This window comes from Tiliqua scincoides, chromosome 2 (genome assembly GCF_035046505.1).
Source record: "Tiliqua scincoides isolate rTilSci1 chromosome 2, rTilSci1.hap2, whole genome shotgun sequence".
Taxonomy (NCBI): Eukaryota; Metazoa; Chordata; class Lepidosauria; order Squamata; family Scincidae; genus Tiliqua; species Tiliqua scincoides.
Genome location: NC_089822.1, coordinates 84381485 through 84401013, shown reverse-complemented (window position 1 = coordinate 84401013; position 19529 = coordinate 84381485). Strand labels below are relative to the sequence as shown.

Below are 19529 nucleotides of genomic sequence, written 5' to 3'. Positions count from 1 at the left end.
CTCCCAGCACTCAAGTGGCCAGTATATGGGAAAGGGGGAGCCTTGCTCCCAGTTATCGTTCCCCCCCACCGCCGCTCCTGAAAACTTCTAAAAAGATTTCTTAGGGAAAAGTCAGGGCTGAATGGGACCAGGACTGATCAATAGCTTTCTTGAATAGGAACTCTCCGGCCCCTCATGAGAAATCTATTGTAAATAGAGGCATAACCAGAAAAGAATCTTTTGCCTGGCAGCAGATTCCGAGATCCCCTTGGCAGAGAAAAAAAGTGCTTTGAAACTGATGGTCTGAGCACAGGAGCAGGACAGTCTGTGCAGGAGAGAAAGAGAAAAGGGGGAGGGAAGACCAATGGCAGATACTGAGTCCCAATGGCAGCTACTGATGTGTTAATGATGTCTATGGGTCTGCTGGGCCTGGGGACTCCATTTCCCCAGAGGCCCTGATGTGGCCTGGGACTCAGACACTGAGATGGGAGGAGGCCTTGCCAGAGGGCTGGTGAAGGAGGGAGTGGGAGACCTGAGCCCAGGGAGAGAGCGAGGCCTGGAGCAGGTGTGTGGAGGAGGCCAGCTAGGGAGGGAGTGGCAGGCTCTGGGTGCAGAGAGAGAAAGGGAGACAGAGTTTGGCTGGAGGCTGCACTGGGGAAGCCCAGGAAGGCTCTCTGTCAATTCCTCCTCCATTCTTAGTAGCCATGGGGAAGGGACTAAAGAGTAGAGCACTCCTAACCCTCCTTCTCCCCGAACCAGTCCCTTTTCCTTTCTTACTGGTGCATCAAATATGAGCACATACATACAGCACAATCTAGGAACTTGCACAACCACACCACTGAAGATAACTTTTACTGCATTCTTCTTGAACTATTAGTGAAGCACCTTATTTCTGATGTTTGTTCTTGTATAATAAATCTTACGGCCTAATCCTACTGAAGAGTTGTGCCTCCAGAATATGTGTTCCAATGACATAACACACTCCAGAGTGTTATGCTAGAGTTGCAAACATGGCTCGCTGAAGAGTGTGAGCTGGACTGGCCCTCTCAAAAGCGTCAAGCGGCCAGCTTTGGTGACTGCACCAGCTGCTGGCTGGTCCAGGTAGGATTGCACAAGAGAGGTGGGGAAGGGGTGGTACGGGAGGTGGGCAGAACACGGAGGGGAATGGTGGTGGGGAGGAGGACATGGGAAAGGGACTGGTTCAGCAGCAATGGTGCCCACTAAATCCTGACCCCCCTTCTCAGCCCTGATCCTGCTTTGTGGGTCCACATGGCAGCCAAAACTCCCCATCAGGATGCAGCAGGTGCCATATTGGTACCACTGCAACACTGCACAGGGAGTTAGGTAGGATTGGGCTGTTAATCTGTCTGATTTGATGCTTCTGTCCCAGTTTCTTCTTTAAAAGAATTCTCTCTCTCTCTCTCTCTGCAGCCTGCAACCTGTTAAAAATTCCTTATTAGGGAGCTGTTTCATTGTGCCTTAACCATTCCCATCCTGTATTCTACTACAGGGAACATCTCTTAAATAGATCCTCTATGCAGCTCCCCCGGTCACACTTTAGGACAGGGTTTCCCAAAGTGGTTTGTGCCACACCAATGGGTTGTGAATCCATGCCAAGAGAGTCATGATCTGGGCCATCCTGCCCACCCTTGCCTCTGGATGGCTCCAAATTAGAGCAATCCCAGAAGCATCAGGAGGTCCTGGTGGCCTCTTCTGGGCTGGCAACCCACTCTTGATCTCCACAAGCCTCCGAACAGCTCACAGAAATGTCCAGAAGTCATTTCTGGTCAAACTGGAAGGTGTAACCCTGTCAACCTTCCCAACCCTCCAGATCCTGCTCTGGAGAAAGTCAGACTGAAGAATGAACAACCCAGGAACCAAGTCTGACGACAAAATCCCTACGGGCATTGACATTCAAAGATATTGTGTTCCTCTGCCTGAGATTAATCTTCCCAGGATGCAGCAAAAGGACATGTGGTGAATGATGTCCATGCAGATATTCCCAAAACACTGGAGGCAACTGACCCCACTGCATACCAGCTGACACCAGTGAATTCTGCAAGCCCAAGTCAACTGCTGATCCCTGGAGGAGGGAGAGTTTTGTGAGTAGTAGTAGGAGGGAAGGTTGGAGGAAGGAGAGACCATTGGCTGATAGACTGGCTAACTGACTACTGGAGCTGCTGAATGCCCAAAGAACTGACTTGTTGACTAACAGATGGTCAGGCGGGCAGGTGGGCAAACAGAGTACTGATTATTTTATAGCAGGGATAGTTTGAGACTGCAGGGTGGTGGAGAGTGGAGGGGATGCTGCTGCACCCAGAAGAGTTGTTTTGAGAACCAGGAGGAGGACCCTGCAGCCCCTACTGGTTACCTTCCCGTTAGCGCTGAGGGTCAATAGTAGTTTTCTACGCCACTAGAGTGAGCAGGGTTTGTGCCAGCGGAACTAATTGGCTTCAACTGGCCATAAATTCTCTAGACCAAGTCTGAGAAGCGACTTTGGCAAAACAGTCTCTGCAATGCCCTGTTCCTGTTGTTCCCTGCCTGCTCCTTGATAGCCCTCTTTTTCCAGTGACTTTTTACAAACCACACACTGCGCTGTTCTGGTAAAATGGCCACCCCATCAGGGAAAATCTACCTGCATAACTGAAATTCCCAGTGCACAAGGGGGAATTGAACTTGCTGCATGACTGAGCTCTCCTAAGAGCCAGAAACAGACCCACAGTCAATCAGATGCCCCTTATCTAACCATAGCTCACTCTGCTCCTGATGCCATTCAAGTAAGGGGTGTAAAGCAGCCCTTAATGGAAAGTTCTTATTGTGGAACATCCATGCATTACAAGCACAATCTGTACATGTGTAGTGGATGTCCAGATGCTCAATTAGATGAGGAGCCCTGGCACTGCAGGGCCCATGAGAGGGGGGTACAATGTGTAAATTTTACCTGGGCCCAAGGTCCTAGAGGGTGCCAGGAGCCAGAGGGGACTTGGAAATTTCTTGGTCTTGCATTTTCCTATCACATGGGACTCATTGCCCACGAGATCTCTGCAGTTCTTGCTGCGTGGCCTTTGCTGCTGCCGACACTGCACAGTCTATGACCTGGCCTAGCACAAGTCATGCTGGGGGTGCTACTATGGGCTGCACTGCAGAGACTGCTGCCACAAGCCATGTGCAGCACGCTGAGGAATGCACACTCCTTAATAGTGTCAAATCTGGGAGGAAACTGGCCTGCTAAAGTAATGCTTTGCCTTGTGGATCAACTTACCATGAAGGAGTGTATATGAACTCAGGGTCACACATGTAGAATGACAGCTGCTGCAGAAACCCCAAATTTCCTGGCATCTGAGTAGGCCTTGTGGAATGCAAAAGATGGAGGCTGGGCTGACTGGGAGGCCAGGTCTACTGGGCTGAAATACCTGGGCTCTGGAGACTTCTGGGTGTTGCCATCCTCCCCTTGCCCCATTTTTGCCCTGCCCTGTTTCACCTCCTCCCCCTTTGGGAAGAGACCTAAAGGAAACTTTGTATTCCCTGACAAAATTCCTCTTGGAGGCCTTAGACTTACCTTATTCTTTACCTTGTCTGCCAAAGGGGGCATTTAAGGGGAGTGTTTTTCTTGAAACTTACCTTTCACATCCTGTCCCTGTTAATTCTTCTTGTTCTTTAATAAATTCCTTTAACTGTTCCACTTGGTGCCTGTCTGCTTTGGTGGGCTGGGTCCTCAGTGGGTGGTCTCATAATTGTGACGGGATTCTGCCAACACTGATATACTCAACATGCCTTGTGCTTTCTCATCCAACCTTCTCAGAATTGTTTTATGTTTACCCTATCGTAAGCTTAACACATTATAAAGTGAGGCCAGTGCCTTACATTTCTCACAGAGCGTTTACAATTCATTCATTTAGCAGAACATTGTATAGTTCATGCATACCAGGATTTAATTATTTTATATCAATCCTGATTAGCTTATCTCAACCAGAGGCATACCTCCTGCCACCCCCAGGCTAAACTAGCCCTCTCATCCTCCCAGGCCTCACCCCAGTAGGCCTGACCAGACATTCACCTACCAAGCTATTTCCCAACAGTTCGGTCACACAGAGTAGGTGATTTCTTGATATAGTGCGAGTCATAAACATGGCCTTATGAAGGGCAGTAGATGGACAGCTGCTCTGGCAAATCCACCAGTACTCATTTCACGCTGCTGTATCTAAAGGCTGGCAGGTTGTCTGGTTTACAGCTGCTTCCAAGGTATGCAAACCATCCATCAACTTCTCTCCTTGCTACTCTGACAGTTTTGACCCCTCTTATGGCTTTCCTGCTGAATAATAAACAATGAATTTCATAAACGTTGCACAGAGCATGTTTGCGCCCACATACTTAATCAGCAGTCATGTACAGCTCCAGCAGGAGCTAATGTACCAAAGTAAACTGGAGTAAACAGGTGCACCAATGCAAACTCCTTGTGGTGTGGACAGTACAGAAGTACTATATTGAAGGAGTAAATTTGCTGCTCTTTCAGGAGAGAGGTGTAACTATACTACTCTTCAACTCCTCAGAAGCTGCCCCTAGATTATAGTCTTCTGGGGGAAGGGGGAAATAAATATTTAAGAAACAAGAGAGGAAGAAGAGCAGCTGTATAAAACAGCCAGGTGTTTGAAGTGGAAGAGAAGGTGCTAGTAGTTGCCTCCATAAGTACATACAGTGGAATTCTCTCCCTCTCTCTGGCTGCAGCCTTATGACACTTGTTTGAGACAGAGACCCACTGACACATAGTGACACTTAAGATGCCTTAGTAAACATGCATAGGTTTGTAAGACACAAACCTATAAGACACATAGTGCAAGCAGATGCTGCCAAAATTCTGACACTTCGTTGATTAATTTGCTTCTATGACTTGGGCAGCCTCTGGTCTGTTACCACACTCACGGCAGTATTAGCTACTTTGCAAAGTCAGATATTCCCCTGCCTCAGACTACTCATAGTCATAGGACACATCCTGGTTAAGTACCAAGAATGAAAAGAGGATGCATATAGTGCTGAAATCCCTTCCTGAGGACAGTTGGAGGAGCCGCAACAAAACACATTAACAATCTCAGTATTTTAAATATGTTTATTGAGCTTTTAAGCTTTTGTGGGAAATAAGCTTCCTCAGAAATGCAGAAAAGCGTATCTCGGTGATTAAGGGCGCAATCCTAACCCACTTTCCAGCAGCAACATAAGGGCAATGCAGCTCCAAGGTAAGGAAACAAATATTCCATTACTTTGAGGAGGCCTCCATGAGTGCCACCCAACTGCAGGATGCAGCACATGTCCCATCGGCACAGCTATGCCAGTGCTGGAAAGTGGGTTAGGATTTGGGCCTAAATGTAATCCACACCATTCAATTCAGAATTTAAACATTCAGAAAAAAATCATTCACATTTAGTTTCACGTTAACAATTCTGAACATCACATCTTTCAACAATGAATTTTACAAAACAATCAGATCTACGATTGGCTACAGTCATTTTTTTTAAACTGCTGCTCTAGCAGAACCATACTCCTATTTATGGCACAAAATGAACTGGATAGCAAAGGTTAATCTGTAAGAGGAATAATGGGTATTGCCATATGATTTATTTTACTATGTAAACTCCTTTGTGAACAATTTTTGTTGAAAAGTGATATATAAATATTCTTAATCATAATAATATGAGTTAGCACGTAAAGAATTCTACACTAGGATAAGGAATGCCTTGGAACACCTGTTTTTCAGTATTGCCTTTGAAATTTGTGGTTTAGCATTTCACAGTCTTGTTATTTTTTGCTGTGTTGATTACAATTAAAATTCTAAAAGGAAGAATGCATTAAAGAAAAATAATTCAGATTTGTCTCACATTTTTTCACTCCTCAGTCAACTCTAACACCTTAAGAGCTGAGATCCTGTACTAGGGTTGCAATCCTAGTACCCTTACCTAGAAGTGAGTTCCATTAAGCAGAAGTTGACTTACTTTTGAGTAGATTGGCACAGGACTGTACTTTAAGTTCCATTTAAATGTGCGTACAAGTTGAGCCCAGTTTTCTGTTTGTACAGTGGGGATGTTTTTCCTCAGGCAGTCAAGAATCAAAACACTTTGCTAGTGGCTGGCTAATCAAGTTCCAAAAATAAAGCACAATGACTTAACCTAACAAGGCTACAGTTTATTTGTAGTAAGGCATAGCTATTGCAATGTAGTGTAAATACAGAAAGTAAAGATGCTTCATCTGCCCCTTCACGGTTAGAGAATTATTTCAAAGGCGAAAATGGTAAAGAAATCAGGAGCATATTTCTCTGAGATTCCAAGAACTGAACACTCTCCCGTACTGAAAGCAAAAACAACAATGGACAAACGGTAAGCTCTTTGAGTCACATTAAAACATCTTGGTATACATGCTAAAAGATACAATCTCCCCTTACCAGCAGCTACTACCCTGGCATCTTCATGGGCATCATGCCTTCCAGCTGCACGGCTATCTGGGTTCTCGTACCACCACAGCACATGAACTGTGAAAAGCAAGAGCAAAAGACATGCACCCAGCTCTGGAAACAAATTCCAGTCTCAGGAGCTTCGATGAGCAGAAGGATACCTCCCTCAACTACATGGGCCTCCCAGTTCAATGCGAGCAAGTCTGGTCAAATGCAAAATACTAGCAGATGACCAGTGGCGTACCTGAGGGGGTGGCAAGGGGTGCAAATTCCCTGGGTGCCAGGCTTGGGGGACGGCAGTGCACCACCACCCATGTCCCTTGCAGCACCCCCTGCAGTACTCAGTCAGCCACCAATAGTATTCGTGTGCCAATCTGAGGGCCATGCCCCAGAAGCAATCTGAGGTCCAGGGAAGCCATGTGCAACCTCCCCGGCCATCAGAAGACCTTCTGGAGGCCAAAAATAGTCACTTCAGAAGGCGTTCTGGGAGGTGAAAATAGTCACTAGGTTTTCGGCTGAAAACCAGAAGTGACTATTTTTGGTCTCTAGAAGGCCTTCCAAGGGCCAAGGAGGCAGTGGGCACGTGGGGGTGGCACCTCCAGGTGGGTAGCAGCATCCCTAGAGGTGTGCCCCGACTCATCACAGTGACCAGAAATGCCACTGCTGAAGGCTTAGTGGCGGCAAGGTATACCACTGTAGGTTTTCACGGTTTCTTGGAAGGTTTTGGACTGCATTCTCAAAGCGCTAGTGTTTAAGCCAGCATGGAGGCTCTTCTATCCATTCTGGAAAGAATGTAATTCAGTGCCTGCCGTGTTCTGAATCGGCATGAGCTAATGGTGTGGAATGGGGTGGAGAAATGCACAACAATAGGAGAACAGGAAACAAGGCAAGTTAAGCAAGGCTCTAAAGAGGGGAAGCGGGGAACTCAACATCACACTGCTGTTTTTGGTGCAACCCTAAATTCCTTCTAATATTTAGTTCCACCTTTAGTGTTTGAAATAGACTCGCTCACTAATAAGCAATGGCAAAGCTGCTCTTTGCATACTCAGGGGTACTTTAAGAATATAAGAACAGCCCCACTGGATCAGGCCATGGGCCCATCTAGTCCAGCTTCCTGTATCTCACAGCAGCCCACCAAATACCTCAGGGAGCACACCAGATAACAAGAGACCTGCATCCTGGTGCCCTCCCCTGCATCTGGCCTTCTGACATAGCCCATTTCTAAAATCAGGAGGTTGCATATACACATCATGGCTTGTACCCCGTAATGGATTTTTCCTCCAGAAACTTGTCCAATCCCCCTTTAAAGGTATCTACACCAGATACCATCACCAAATCCTGTGGCAAGGAGTTCCACAGACCAAACACACGCTGAGTAAAGAAATATTTTCTTTTGTCTGTCCTAACTCTCCCAACACTCAAGTTTAGTGGATATCTCCTGGTTCTGGTGTTAGGTGAGAGTGTAAAGAGCATCTCTCTATCCACTTTAAGCTTCCCATGCATAATTTCTGTATGTGTCAATCATGTCTCAATCACTTTATTTCTTCCAATGTGTTTCAGCAAGAAGGGGCCTCACTGAGGACAACAGTGGTAAATGGAAATGGTTAATAGAGATGGGTCAACAACTCTATAGATGGGAAGATACAGAATACTTTCAAAAGGTTTGTTTTCATGTTTGCACTACCCCCCCCCCATACACAAACATCAGATCCTTTTATATAAGTGCGAATCAGAACAATGGGGAAAAATTATTCTTAATTTGGAATATAAAATAAATGAGTGATGGCCTACCTGTATTAAGTGCTCCAAATTCTGCGTGGAAGACACCGATCAGTTTAGCATAGTCTTTACTGATGTGTGCCTCAATCACAGCTCTGAATGACTTTCCCCAAAGTGCTGGCCCACCTGGCTTCATCTGATAAGTAACCAACTCATAAACTCCTAGTGGAAGGAAAACATTAACAACATGTTAATAAACAACGAAATGCAAAATACGTGGCCATTTTCTCAGAATACACAACATGCCTATCTCCTCACTAACACACCAGATTTCATTTCATTTCCCTTATATTTATTTGAGGCGGGGGATCCCACCTTTCCATAAAAGCTCAAGGCAGCAAACAAAAGTCATAATAAATATGACAAAATCAATATAGCCATCAAATACAGTAATGCAAAAATACAGTAATAATAAAATTTCATATGAATTAAAAAATGACCAGCACACAGACCTTCGCACAAACTACATAGTAGCTGAAAACAGTCACAATTAACACAGTGGTATAAAATTATTAAATTAAGGAAACCCAAATAAAAACAACAAAGCATCAGCAGTAAAATCAGCATATAAAGGTGTAAGCCAGGGTTTCTCACCCAGTGGCATACGTACCACCAGTGGTACTTGAGGTGGTACTCGCAGGACACCAGGATCCCTGCTGCCCAGTAGTGAGACCAAGAACGTGACACAGCGGTATGAGGGTCAGCTCAGTGGGCAGAGCTCCAAAGCATGCTCCCTCCCCCCTGAGCCTGAGCCTCTTTCTGGTGTTTATCACATCACATCTGGTCTCCAACCCAGAAGTAACTGGCAATGATGTCATTGCCAGTTACTTCTGGTAGTACTCCGACTAGGTGGACCATGTGAAGTAGTACAGCGGACGACAAATGTTGAGAAACACTCTGCCATTAAGCACTGAGAGTAAAGGCAGCTCACCCACACTCAGAATGCCATGTAAATACAGTAGCAATGTCTTCATCTCCTATTGTTGAGTTCCAGAATCATTCTTTTCTTTGCATTTTATAGACACACAAGCTCCGCTCTCTTGGAATCTCACACTTGGGGTTTTATGTTCAGTTAATAAATACTACAACAGCACAATTAGCCTGAGCGCTCAAATGTTTTATGTAGCAAACTGATCAGGGATTGGAGAGCTTGGGAAGGGTTGTAATGCAGTCCATTTTCAACATCAGGAAACATCCCTTCCATAACCAGGTACATCCAAGAATTAAGTGTGATTTTATTCTTGCTCATTCTTACAGCGGAATAAGACATTATCCAAAACCAAGGGACAACAGTGTAATATAACTACCCATCTGGAAGATCTTACAAAATCTTTGGAGCAGGAAATCAGGAACCTATATGGCATCACACTTCTCCAGTAGCTTTATAGGTTCTCATGAGAATCCCCCATTTTTCTGTGTCCCAGCTATAAAGAAGGGCTGGTGCAGGCTCCAACAACTATAAGGGCTGTGGTGGCCCAGTGATCAGTCATCCTCCTATGCCTTCCCGTCAAAACACTGTTTTGCACTTTTTTCCAACAGACCCCATTTGTTCAAAACTGTTTTGCGCAATAAGATGACTCACCTTGTTTTGGAGGAGTCCCGAGCCGACACCATGGAACCAGGTAAGCTATTTCCATATCCTGTTTATGTAAAAGTGGCAAAATTGCAGATAATTTTTCCTGCCATTCTGTGTCATGGAATATAGCTTTTCTTACTGCTGTTCTGTGGGCATAGTTATCTATAAGAAAAGCAAAGAAAACTGTACAGCCATGTCATACAGATATGATAACTTGCATATATGATAACATTCCTAAAAAACTGCTTAGATATGGATATGATGGATGCCAGATAATCAGAAGATTTTGTTAAAACAACATTCTACACTGCACCTCTGGGCAAAGAGAACTCTTCCACTGAAATGCTACCAACTGAGAAAGGCACCCTTCTGCTTATAAAGATGGTTCTGTTTGGCTGTTACCACCCACCCAGATACATTCAAACTGGTGCTTGCTTGGGACTACAGTGGCCAAAGGAGGAAAAAGCCTTGCACCTTCTGGTTCTATACAACAATAGTGCAACAAAAATGAGTGCAATGTAAAGGACTCCAGGTCCTGAACCAGAACCTAACGTTTGAATAATAATAATAATAATACAGGTATTTCTATACCGCCTTTCTTGGTCCTCAGATTTCTCCTCGGACTTTATTCAAGGCGGTTTACATAGGCAGGCAAATTTAAATCCCCGTAGGGATTTTTACAATTTGAAAGGTTCTATCTTTCAAGAAACCACAACAATCAGATGTTTCGTTCTTGATCTGGTCGCACATTCTGGCCTCCATCCTCCCACGCTCAGAGCAGATGGAATAACTCGGCTCAGCTTGTCAGCTGCTTCAAGGTTGCACGGTGCCAGTGGCCTCGAACTGGCGACCTTCGGATGTTATCTTCAGGCAAATGGAGGCTCAACCCTCTAGACCAGACCTCCTGCCTGTTTGAAGGCTGGGAACTAGTCTTGTTGCTTTTGCACTCAGCCTCCTTCAGGCACAGAAGAGAACAGAGGCTCACAACATCTTCCCTTATGGCTGGGCAGGAAATATAAAGCCTTTGTGTTGGCTAGGCATGATATGGGGGATCCATCAGCTTCCCACTGCTGAGCAACAAAGTGGCACCTTCCGAATGCAGCACCAAACCTCAAGGTGCTGTTACTGACATTAGAAATACTGAACTGGAGAATTCCAGATCTGGATTTGGATATAGCAAACAAGCAACACAAACCTTGCATGTAAACCTCACCAGAACATCTGCAATCAGCAAAGGAGGTATATCCCACTTTTCTGCCTAGCACAGAGGGCACATGTGGTTAAAATGCTGTGCTGCAGTGCATACCATATTTCCAAATATGGAAGGCCTTATTCATTGCACCAAGTTCAACCATCCAAAATCCAATCATCTCCGAGTGAGCCATACGAACGCTAATGTTTTTATTGACCAACTCCACAAACTCCTTTGACTTTGCTGGTTTGACATCGTAAGTACGAAGTTCATAGATTGTGCCAACATCTTGCCTGGGTCCGGTGGTCAAAGGTGAACAAACTTGATACAGATGTGGCTTTAAAGAGATATAAAAGCAAGAGTTTCAGTCAGAAAGAGATGTAGGGGTTACTAGTTTTTTCCCCCTGCTAAATTTGTTACAGTAATATCAGTAGTGATAGTAGCCTTGGGGCTTTCCATAACAGGCAGGGTAAGAATGGAAAGACAAATAAAAGTATCAGCTACCTGAGTCGATAAAATGCAGTTACAAGCTACAATTTTAGTATGTACTATAAATGAAATTATTAATGCTTCATTCATTTTAGGCTACATTCACTAGAACAAAGTAACACTAATTCTGAAGTCTTACAAAGCTTGATCTCATTCAAAGACGGCACCTATTTATTTTCTAGATTTACAGCTTATCCCATCTCAAAAGTCGAAGGTCAGCAAGAAAAGGGGGGGGGGGCTGAAGCAGAACAGGATTACATTTGATCAGTGAAACATCCCCAAAGTTTCCCACCAAGTTCTGAAGGATAGTGCAAGCAGGAAGGTGTTAAGGCCACCTCTGAAAGCAAGAAAGAAGTAAAGACAAAAGGTGCCTGGTCAGTCTCTGGAGAGAAGACATTTCACAAAGGGCCAGAGAATCATTATTGAGAATCATGTCTTTACGTACTGCCCTTGGTATCTCAATCTAACACAGGCTGCATTCCTAACTTACAAATAAACCTCCCTGATCTGAATGGGCTTTATTTCTGAGTAAACATGCATAATATCATGCTGACACAGTGTCATGAAAGGGACTTTTCAGTGAATCTCAGTTTGTAACAAGATGTGAGGGACAATGTGTCATCTGGGGCAGTGCTACTCAAAAGGTCTGCTGTTGTGGACCTGGCAAGTTGTTTTTTTTTTGCCAATGTGGAATGGACCAGTGCTATATTATAGTCAGCAAGGGAACCATCTTTTCCTACCTGGAAGCAATATTCATGTTAGACAACCATCACAGCTGAGATGACCATGATAACAAAATATTTTGCACAGGGAAAGGCTTAAAGTACAATCCTAGATAGATTAATCTGGAAATAAGTGCCAATATAACCATAGAGACACACCTACAAATAACTAAGTCTAGGATTGCCATGTTTTATTTCTGACTATTCTACAAGTAGGAGGACCAAAACTTTCCAACTTTAAAAAATATATAACAGTTGACCGTTTCAGTAAACCACAACAAATCAAGCTCTGCTGATAAGGACACTAGAAAGTGGAAAAAATGCATTTGTTTGCAAGTGGATTTCAAACTTCCTGCACTCAGAGAAACTTCAACACCAGGTTATCTAATGAGTAGAGGTTATTCAAAACGCTGTTATTTACTTTACTTAGAAGTAAACCCATTGTGTTCCGTAAAATTTAGGATTACAGCCTATCTTATTCACTGGAAACAAACATCTCTACTAATGAGGACTCTTTGCACACATGCAGCAGCATCTTTTTGCCCTGCAGATTATTTTGGGTTGTGGTCAAGGACACAATTTCAGTTCACGCACACCACTTGCCAGGCTTAGTGGTTGCACCACATGGACAAGAAGGCAACACTCCTATGGTTGCACATTCCTGGGGAAGACTGGTAGTGTTGGGAAGCTTATCCTCCATTATTTGAATTGAGAAACACCTGATAATCTTCCTGGAACCCCAAGGTTCTTAGGAACAGAGATAGGATACTACCGTACTAGATCAACAGCATGGCAGATAAGCAATGTATATATGTCAGCAATAGATGACAGTACAGGTGGAGCCTATTTATGCTCGTGATTTCCATTCTGTGACCCAGTGCAGATAAAAAATCTGTGGATAAATAGGTTGCACCTGTATAGAACAGCCTGTTCCATTCTGAAAGAAGCAGTGCAGTTTCAATCACCCCATACATGGAGCCACCACCACACACATCACCAGTTATCTTAGGTGTTAGTTCACAACATGCATCCCAGGGTGAAAACTTCAGCCACCAAGCAGAGGTGTTGTGTTTTTCTTAGGGAGCATTTCTTCAAATGTGCCTGGAAATTAAAAAACAAATAAAAACCCCTGAAATCTAAACTGAGACTCATGCATTTCCCCAGTTTCCCCATTTTACAGAATTAAGAGTCAATATACATGACCCCTAGAGTTGTATATAATCCATGTCCAATCCAGAGTCCTCTGGATTAAAACATACATTTAATATTCAAGGAAAGTAAACATATTTAAGAGTTTAAATACTTCTTAAGTACTGCAGCTTTCAAACAACTCTCTTTTATCTCTCAAACATCTGAAGTTTATTGTATGTGGCTCTTACATTAAGCAAGTGTGGCCAGCCCTGCCATAAAGACCCTGCTTTTTGTATGTTTGTTGAGAGGAATCTCTAGCACAAGAAGCAGATTTGTTCTGCAGTGTTCTCCCCCAATTATGTTCATAGCTGGTAATGTTACGGTGGTGATGTTTAAGGAAGAGTCACTGGAAGCCCGGTCCAACTACAAGTAGGTCACTTGGATCTCAGTTCGTAAGTATCACATGCGTTGACACTGCTGAAGCTAAGAAGGTGTGAGAATGACCCTTCTGTTGGGTGAGAAGCACAGGGAGCCCATGACATGAAGGATATTAAAAACAACCTTTTGATTTTTTTAGGCTGCAATCCTAACCACACTTTCCTGAGAGTAAGCCCCTTTGAACAAAATAGGACTTACTTTGAGTTGACCTGGTTAGGATTGTGCCCTTAGTATGGTATATAGCAGGGGAGCCCAAATCCCAGCCCGTGGGCCACTTGTGGCCTGCTGCAGGTCCCCATCCAGCCCCCAGGGGGTCCCCGCCCCTCCAATGGGCACCTGGCCCTCATCCCAGCCTGCGCTGGCCTGCCGCAAGAGCGCCGCGCCTTGCTTTCCCTCGCTGCCGCTGAGCTCAGTGGCAGCGAAGGAAAGACAAGCCTAGCCGGCGTGCAGGGCCTTTTATAGTGGGAAGGTAACGTGAGACTTGCAGGTCTCCCTTCCCACTATAAAAGACTTCCTTTTATAGAATTGACCACTGGATATATAGGATATTGATATATTGACCAAATATATATATCCAATGATATATAGGATATTGGTCAAGGGATATATATCAATCCAATATATATCAAAAGGATATATATTGACCACTGATATAGAATTGTATAGAAGGAAAAAAGAATTACCTCCCACTATAAAAGACCCTGCGCTTGCCTGCTAGTCTCATCTTCCTTGCCCATGGGCTGGGCTGGGAAGGCCCTCCCCTCTCCTCCCCTCCTGCAACCTGAGGGGGGGGGAGAGAGAGAGAGAGAGAGAGAGATCACTAGGGAGGGGAGCCCAGCCCAGCTCACAGCAGGTCTCCCTCCAGAGGGAGGGACGGCTGGTTGGCTGGCCAGTGGGCCAGGCAGGCAGGTAGCAGCAGCAGCACATGGGAAGGCAGGTAGGCATGCAGCTGGGCAAGCAGGCAGGCAGCCCAAGCAAATGAAGGAGGGAGGGCAAGGGGGCAGGTGAGCAGGTGGGTATGTGAAAGTGTGGATGATCCCCCCCTCCATGTGTGTGTGTGTGTTGTGTGTGTGAATGAATTCATTCATTTTCTGTCTCTAATATATTCATTTATGTAAATTTATTCAAATTTGAAATGTAAATTAATTCTTTTTTTTCGGCCCCTGACACAGTGTCAGAGAGATGTTGTGGCCCTCCTGCCAAAAATTTTGAGCACTCCTGGTATATAGGTACCATGTTGGTACACTGCTGAAAAATATCTGCAAAGCAACCAGTCAAGACAATGCTTGGCAAAAAACCAAACCTCATGCTCTTAGGGAGAGCAAAAAGCCCCCTGTATTATTTCCACTTGGAAATGGAGAGATTTCAGCACCCAAAGATGACAGTCAGACCTTAAACATGACCCTGGGTGACTTAGCACCAGTGTCAACAGGTGTGGGGGTGGAAGGTGAGACAGAAATACCCCACTGAAGTTCTTAGAAAAGTGCCGCCACTGTTGCTGCTGTGATAATGCGCTTACTAACCACACACACTGAGTGGCTGGAGGATGTGTGTTACATAAGAACAGCCCCACTGGATCAGGCCATAGGCCCATCTAGTCCAGCTTCCTGTATCTCACAGCGGCCCACCAAATGCCCCAGGGAGCACACCAGATAACAAGAGACCTCATCCTGGTGCCCTCCCCTGCATCTGGCCTTCTGACATAGCCCATTTCTAAAATCAGGAGGCTGCGCATACACATCATGGCTTGTACCCCGTAATGGATTTTTCCTCCAGAAACTTGTCCAATCCCCTTTTAAAGGCGCCCAGGCCAGATGCCGTCACCACATCCTGTGGCAAGGAGTTCCACAGACCAACCACACGCTGAGTAAAGAAATATTTTCTCTTTTCTGTTCTAACTCTCCCAACACTCAATTTTAGTGGATGTCCCGTTTCTGGTGTTATGTGAGAGTGTAAAGAGCATCTCCCTATCCACTCTGTCCATCCCCTGCATAATTTTGTATGTCTCAATCATGTCCCCCCTCAGGCGTCTCTTTTCTAGACTGAAGAGGCCCAAACGCCGTACCCTTTCCTTGTAAGGAAGGTGCCCCAGCCCCATAATCATCTTAGTTGCTCTCTTTTGCACCTTTTCCATTTCCACTATGTCTTTTTTGAGATGCGGCAACTAGAACTGGACACAATATTCCAGGTGTGGCCTTACCATAGATTTGTACAACGGCATTATAATATTAGCCGTTTTGTTCTCAATACCTTTCCTAATGATCCCAAGCATAGAATTGGCCTTCTTAACTGCCACCGCACATTGGGTCGACACTTTCATTGACCTGTCCACCACTACCCCAAGATCTCTCTCCTGATCTGTCACAGACAGCTCAGAACCCATCAGTCTGTATCTAAAGTTTTGATTTTTTGCCCCAATGTGCATGACTTTACACTTACTGACATTGAAGCGCATCTGCCATTTTGTTGCCAATTCTGCCAGTTTGGAGAGATCCTTCTGGAGCTCCTCACAATCACTTCTGGTCTTCACCACTTGGAAAGTGGTGGTCGTCTGCAAACTTTGCAACCTCACTGCTCACCCGTCTCCAGGTCATTTATGAAGAGGTTGAAAAGCACCGGTCCCAGGACAGATCCTGTTTTAAGCAGCCTCCATGCACTCTGGAGAGATTGGATTCTGAGTGTTCTGAGTGTTTGCGCACTTCAACAGTGGCATTTTTCCAAGAACCCTGATGGGATGTTGTCACCTCACCTTCAGCCCCCATACGGCATGTCGCTGCTTAGCACACACAAACTAATCTGAAGGAAAACAAGCTGAGACTTGGGGCTCAATCGTATCTAACTTTCTAGCAACAAACCAGCCACAATACAGCCCCAAGATAAGGGAACGAATGTTCTCTTACCTAGAGAAGGCCAAGTGATTGCCCCCCTACCATAAGATGCGGCGCACATCCCATTGCCATGGCTTTATCAGCACTGGAAAGTTGGACAGGATTGGGTCCTTAATCATATTCTTAATCTTAGACAGCAGTTGCTCCAAGTTGGGATATGTAAGAGTGAAGAGTACCCGAGGTTGTTTAAAAAGAATGGAACCCTAGAGTTTACAGACCAATATCCTTTGTCAACATATCACAAGAAAACACCATTGCGTGTCCAGTTTAAATGCAACTTGTTCTGCATAAGTCAGGGATGAATTTTATTACTATGAAAGGATAATCATCTGCTACCAAGGTCTGTGCATCACCAGGGGCATGAAAACTTTATTAACACAAATAGAGATCCTATGCTTTAAAATTTTTCACTAAACCACTGGCAGAGGGATGCTTGATTTTCTGGGCACTGCTTAGAGCCCCAGGGAGAAAAAATAAAAAGCACTCTTCCTTCCCAAATCCTGGTACATGTTGATGGTCTGCCAAAAGCAAAGCCTTTTCTCACACAAACATTATCATAATTTTTAATAAGAATAACATTTTCTTTCAGATTTTATGTTATTTGGTTTTTTATTTACTTTTGTTTATTATTATGACTGCTGATTTCTATGACTGCTGATTTTTATGACTGTCAATGTTTAACTTCTTGTGATTGCTGCTGTTATGATTTAATATGATTTAAATGATTTATAGCCCAATCCTATCCACACTTTCCTGGGAATAAGCCCCACTGACACTAATGGGACTTACTTCTGAGTAGGCATGCATAGGATTGGGCTGCCAGCTGCCTTGGGTGCCCTTTGGGGAGAAAGGTGGAAAACCTATCAAATAAATATGATTGCATGTATATGGTTTTAAAATGTTGCCCACTGCCTTGGATGCTCCAAAATTGGGCAAAATGTTGGATCTAAATACAGTCAGTTCTCTTTATATGCAAATTTGCTTATCAACCAGGGGCAGAATTGCCATCATGTCTCATTATCTGCAACTCTGTTCTTGTTATCTGCCAATACAGTGCTGGTACCACATCAAACAGGTTTTGGTATTGGCCTGTGGAAAATTGTCAGATACATTTGTGTTCACTTCCACACTTGTCCCTCTATCTTGGGCACCTTGGAACCTAATCCCATTTTCCCCACAGGCTCAATGATTCCGTATCTGCTAATTTGGTATCCTCTAGGTTTTCCAGGAACCTAACACTGATGGAGAACGAGAACTGACTGTATTTTAAATACAGAGCTTAAAATAAAATAGGTGAAGCTTCCTCTCCGATTGTCTAGTTCAGTAGTTTCCAACATATTTTCACTTGCGTACCCCTTGGCAGCCCGTTTCCATAAATGGTACCCCTCATGTTAGCAAAATGTTTGCAATTAATATAGCCGCTGCTATTTCAAATTTACCGTATATGTTTTCAACTACTGATCCAGATCTAATAATACACAAATCAATGACCTTCTAGAGCAGGGGTCTCCAAACCCCGGCCCGGGGGCCAGATGCAGCCCGCAGCAAGCCTCTTTCCGGCCCGCAGCCAACCTCTTGCTCCCTGAAAGCCTCTGGCCCACTCAACGGGACATGACCAGAACCATGCTCTGATTGTGTCTGGAGGGTGTTCTGAGGGCCAAAGAGGTTGAATGAAAGAGCCCATTCATTCATTTATTCACTCATCTAAGTTCCCTCTCTGATTTATTTATATACATTTTATATTTAATTTTTTTTTCCAGCCCTCCACACCACGCCAGATATTTGATGTAGTCCTCTGGCCAAAAGGTTTGGAGACCCCTGTTCTACGAGAAAGTAGGAATTGCTGGGGCTTTTGCAACCAGCCAGCTGCTTTCCTTCCTGCCTTGCGAGCCTCGGAAGACCTTCTACTACAAACTTGCCTTTTTGCGCCATTATTCTTTTTTTCCCAAGGATCCCTAAAGGTGCTGGCAAGTGCCCCTGAGGGTGCACCTACCCCAGGCTGGGAACCCTGGTCTAGTGGCTCTTTGATTCCTAAACTATTGAATTCCGCTCACTGTAACTCCCCCCCCCCCAAACTGTGTTCAAGCCACTGCTGCCCAACGCTGCGCATACGCAACAGGGATCCAGTGTGTGCACCTGTGGGCCGGGCACGAGAGCACTGCCTGGAAGGACACGCAGCCCAGCGCGACCAGCCCCCTCCAATCACCCCTTCGCCTTCCTTCCCCTCCTGCAAGTGAGTCTGGCCCGCCTCAGGGACTTGCAGAGCAGCTGGGTGGGCAGCGAGGCGCCAGGCCCAGCTCCCGACAAGGAGAGGCTCTCCGCCTCCTGCTGCCGCTGAGAGAACTGGCTGCGGGCTGCCCTTCCCAAAGGCCCCTCGCCTCGCCCCGGGCTCTACCTGGGCGCGGAGCTCGGCCGCCGCTCCTGCCGCAGCCCTCCGTAGGAGGAGGCCCAGGAGGGAGGCGCGCAGCATGGTGCCAGGCAGTCACCGGGCAGAAGCAGTGCAGGCTGGAGAGGCAGGCGCGGGACTTGCAGCGGTGCCAAAAGGCGTGAGGGGCGCGCGCGCCTTTGCTCTCGCAGCGCTGCTCCTGCTCCTGCCCCTTGGCACAGCAGCTGCACTCCTCCCTCCAGGAGAGGCGTCCCCCCGCCCCCCCTTCCAGTCTATCAAGCCGCTCTGCTTAAAGGCGCAGGAACGGAAGAGCCTCCGCCAAACAAGACCTCCCCGACCCGTTTTTAAAGGCATTGCTGCCCAACGTTGCGTTTACGCAACCAATGTGTTACACCCGTGGGCCGGGCAGAAATGGCTTCAAAATCCTGGCCACCCCACTGACCGAGCTTGGAGGGCTTGAGGGAAGATGGGCACCTCCCCCCCTTGGACACCTGCACGCACTCCCACCCC

General features: G+C 45.6%; 1 protein-coding gene across 1 annotated transcript; it reads right to left on the bottom strand.

The window, feature by feature from the left end:
* Positions 1–5068: 5068 nt before the first annotated feature.
* LOC136642221 (protein NipSnap homolog 3B-like) lies at positions 5069–19199 on the bottom strand. Its single transcript, XM_066618572.1, has 6 exons — positions 19029–19199; positions 11080–11302; positions 9780–9935; positions 8210–8359; positions 6410–6496; positions 5069–6315 (listed from the first exon to the last, which is right to left on the bottom strand). Exons 1-6 carry the CDS (start codon positions 19101–19103, stop codon positions 6239–6241), a joined length of 768 nt encoding a protein of 255 aa, XP_066474669.1. The 5' UTR covers positions 19104–19199; the 3' UTR covers positions 5069–6238.
* Positions 19200–19529: the final 330 nt, after the last annotated feature.

What these genes read in the sequence shown, in the direction of transcription:
- LOC136642221 (XM_066618572.1), bottom strand. Translation starts at nt 19,103, where the DNA reads ATGCTGCGCGCCTCCCTCCTGGGCCTCCTCCTACGGAGGGCTGCGGCA. An exon ending in CTTCCATATTTGGAAATATG is followed by an intron (nt 9,936 to 11,079) that starts GTATGCACTGCA and finishes CTTTTCTTATAG; the next exon opens with ATAACTATGCCCACAGAACA. An exon ending in ATTTGGAGCACTTAATACAG is followed by an intron (nt 6,497 to 8,209) that starts GTAGGCCATCAC and finishes TGCTTTTCACAG; the next exon opens with TTCATGTGCTGTGGTGGTAC.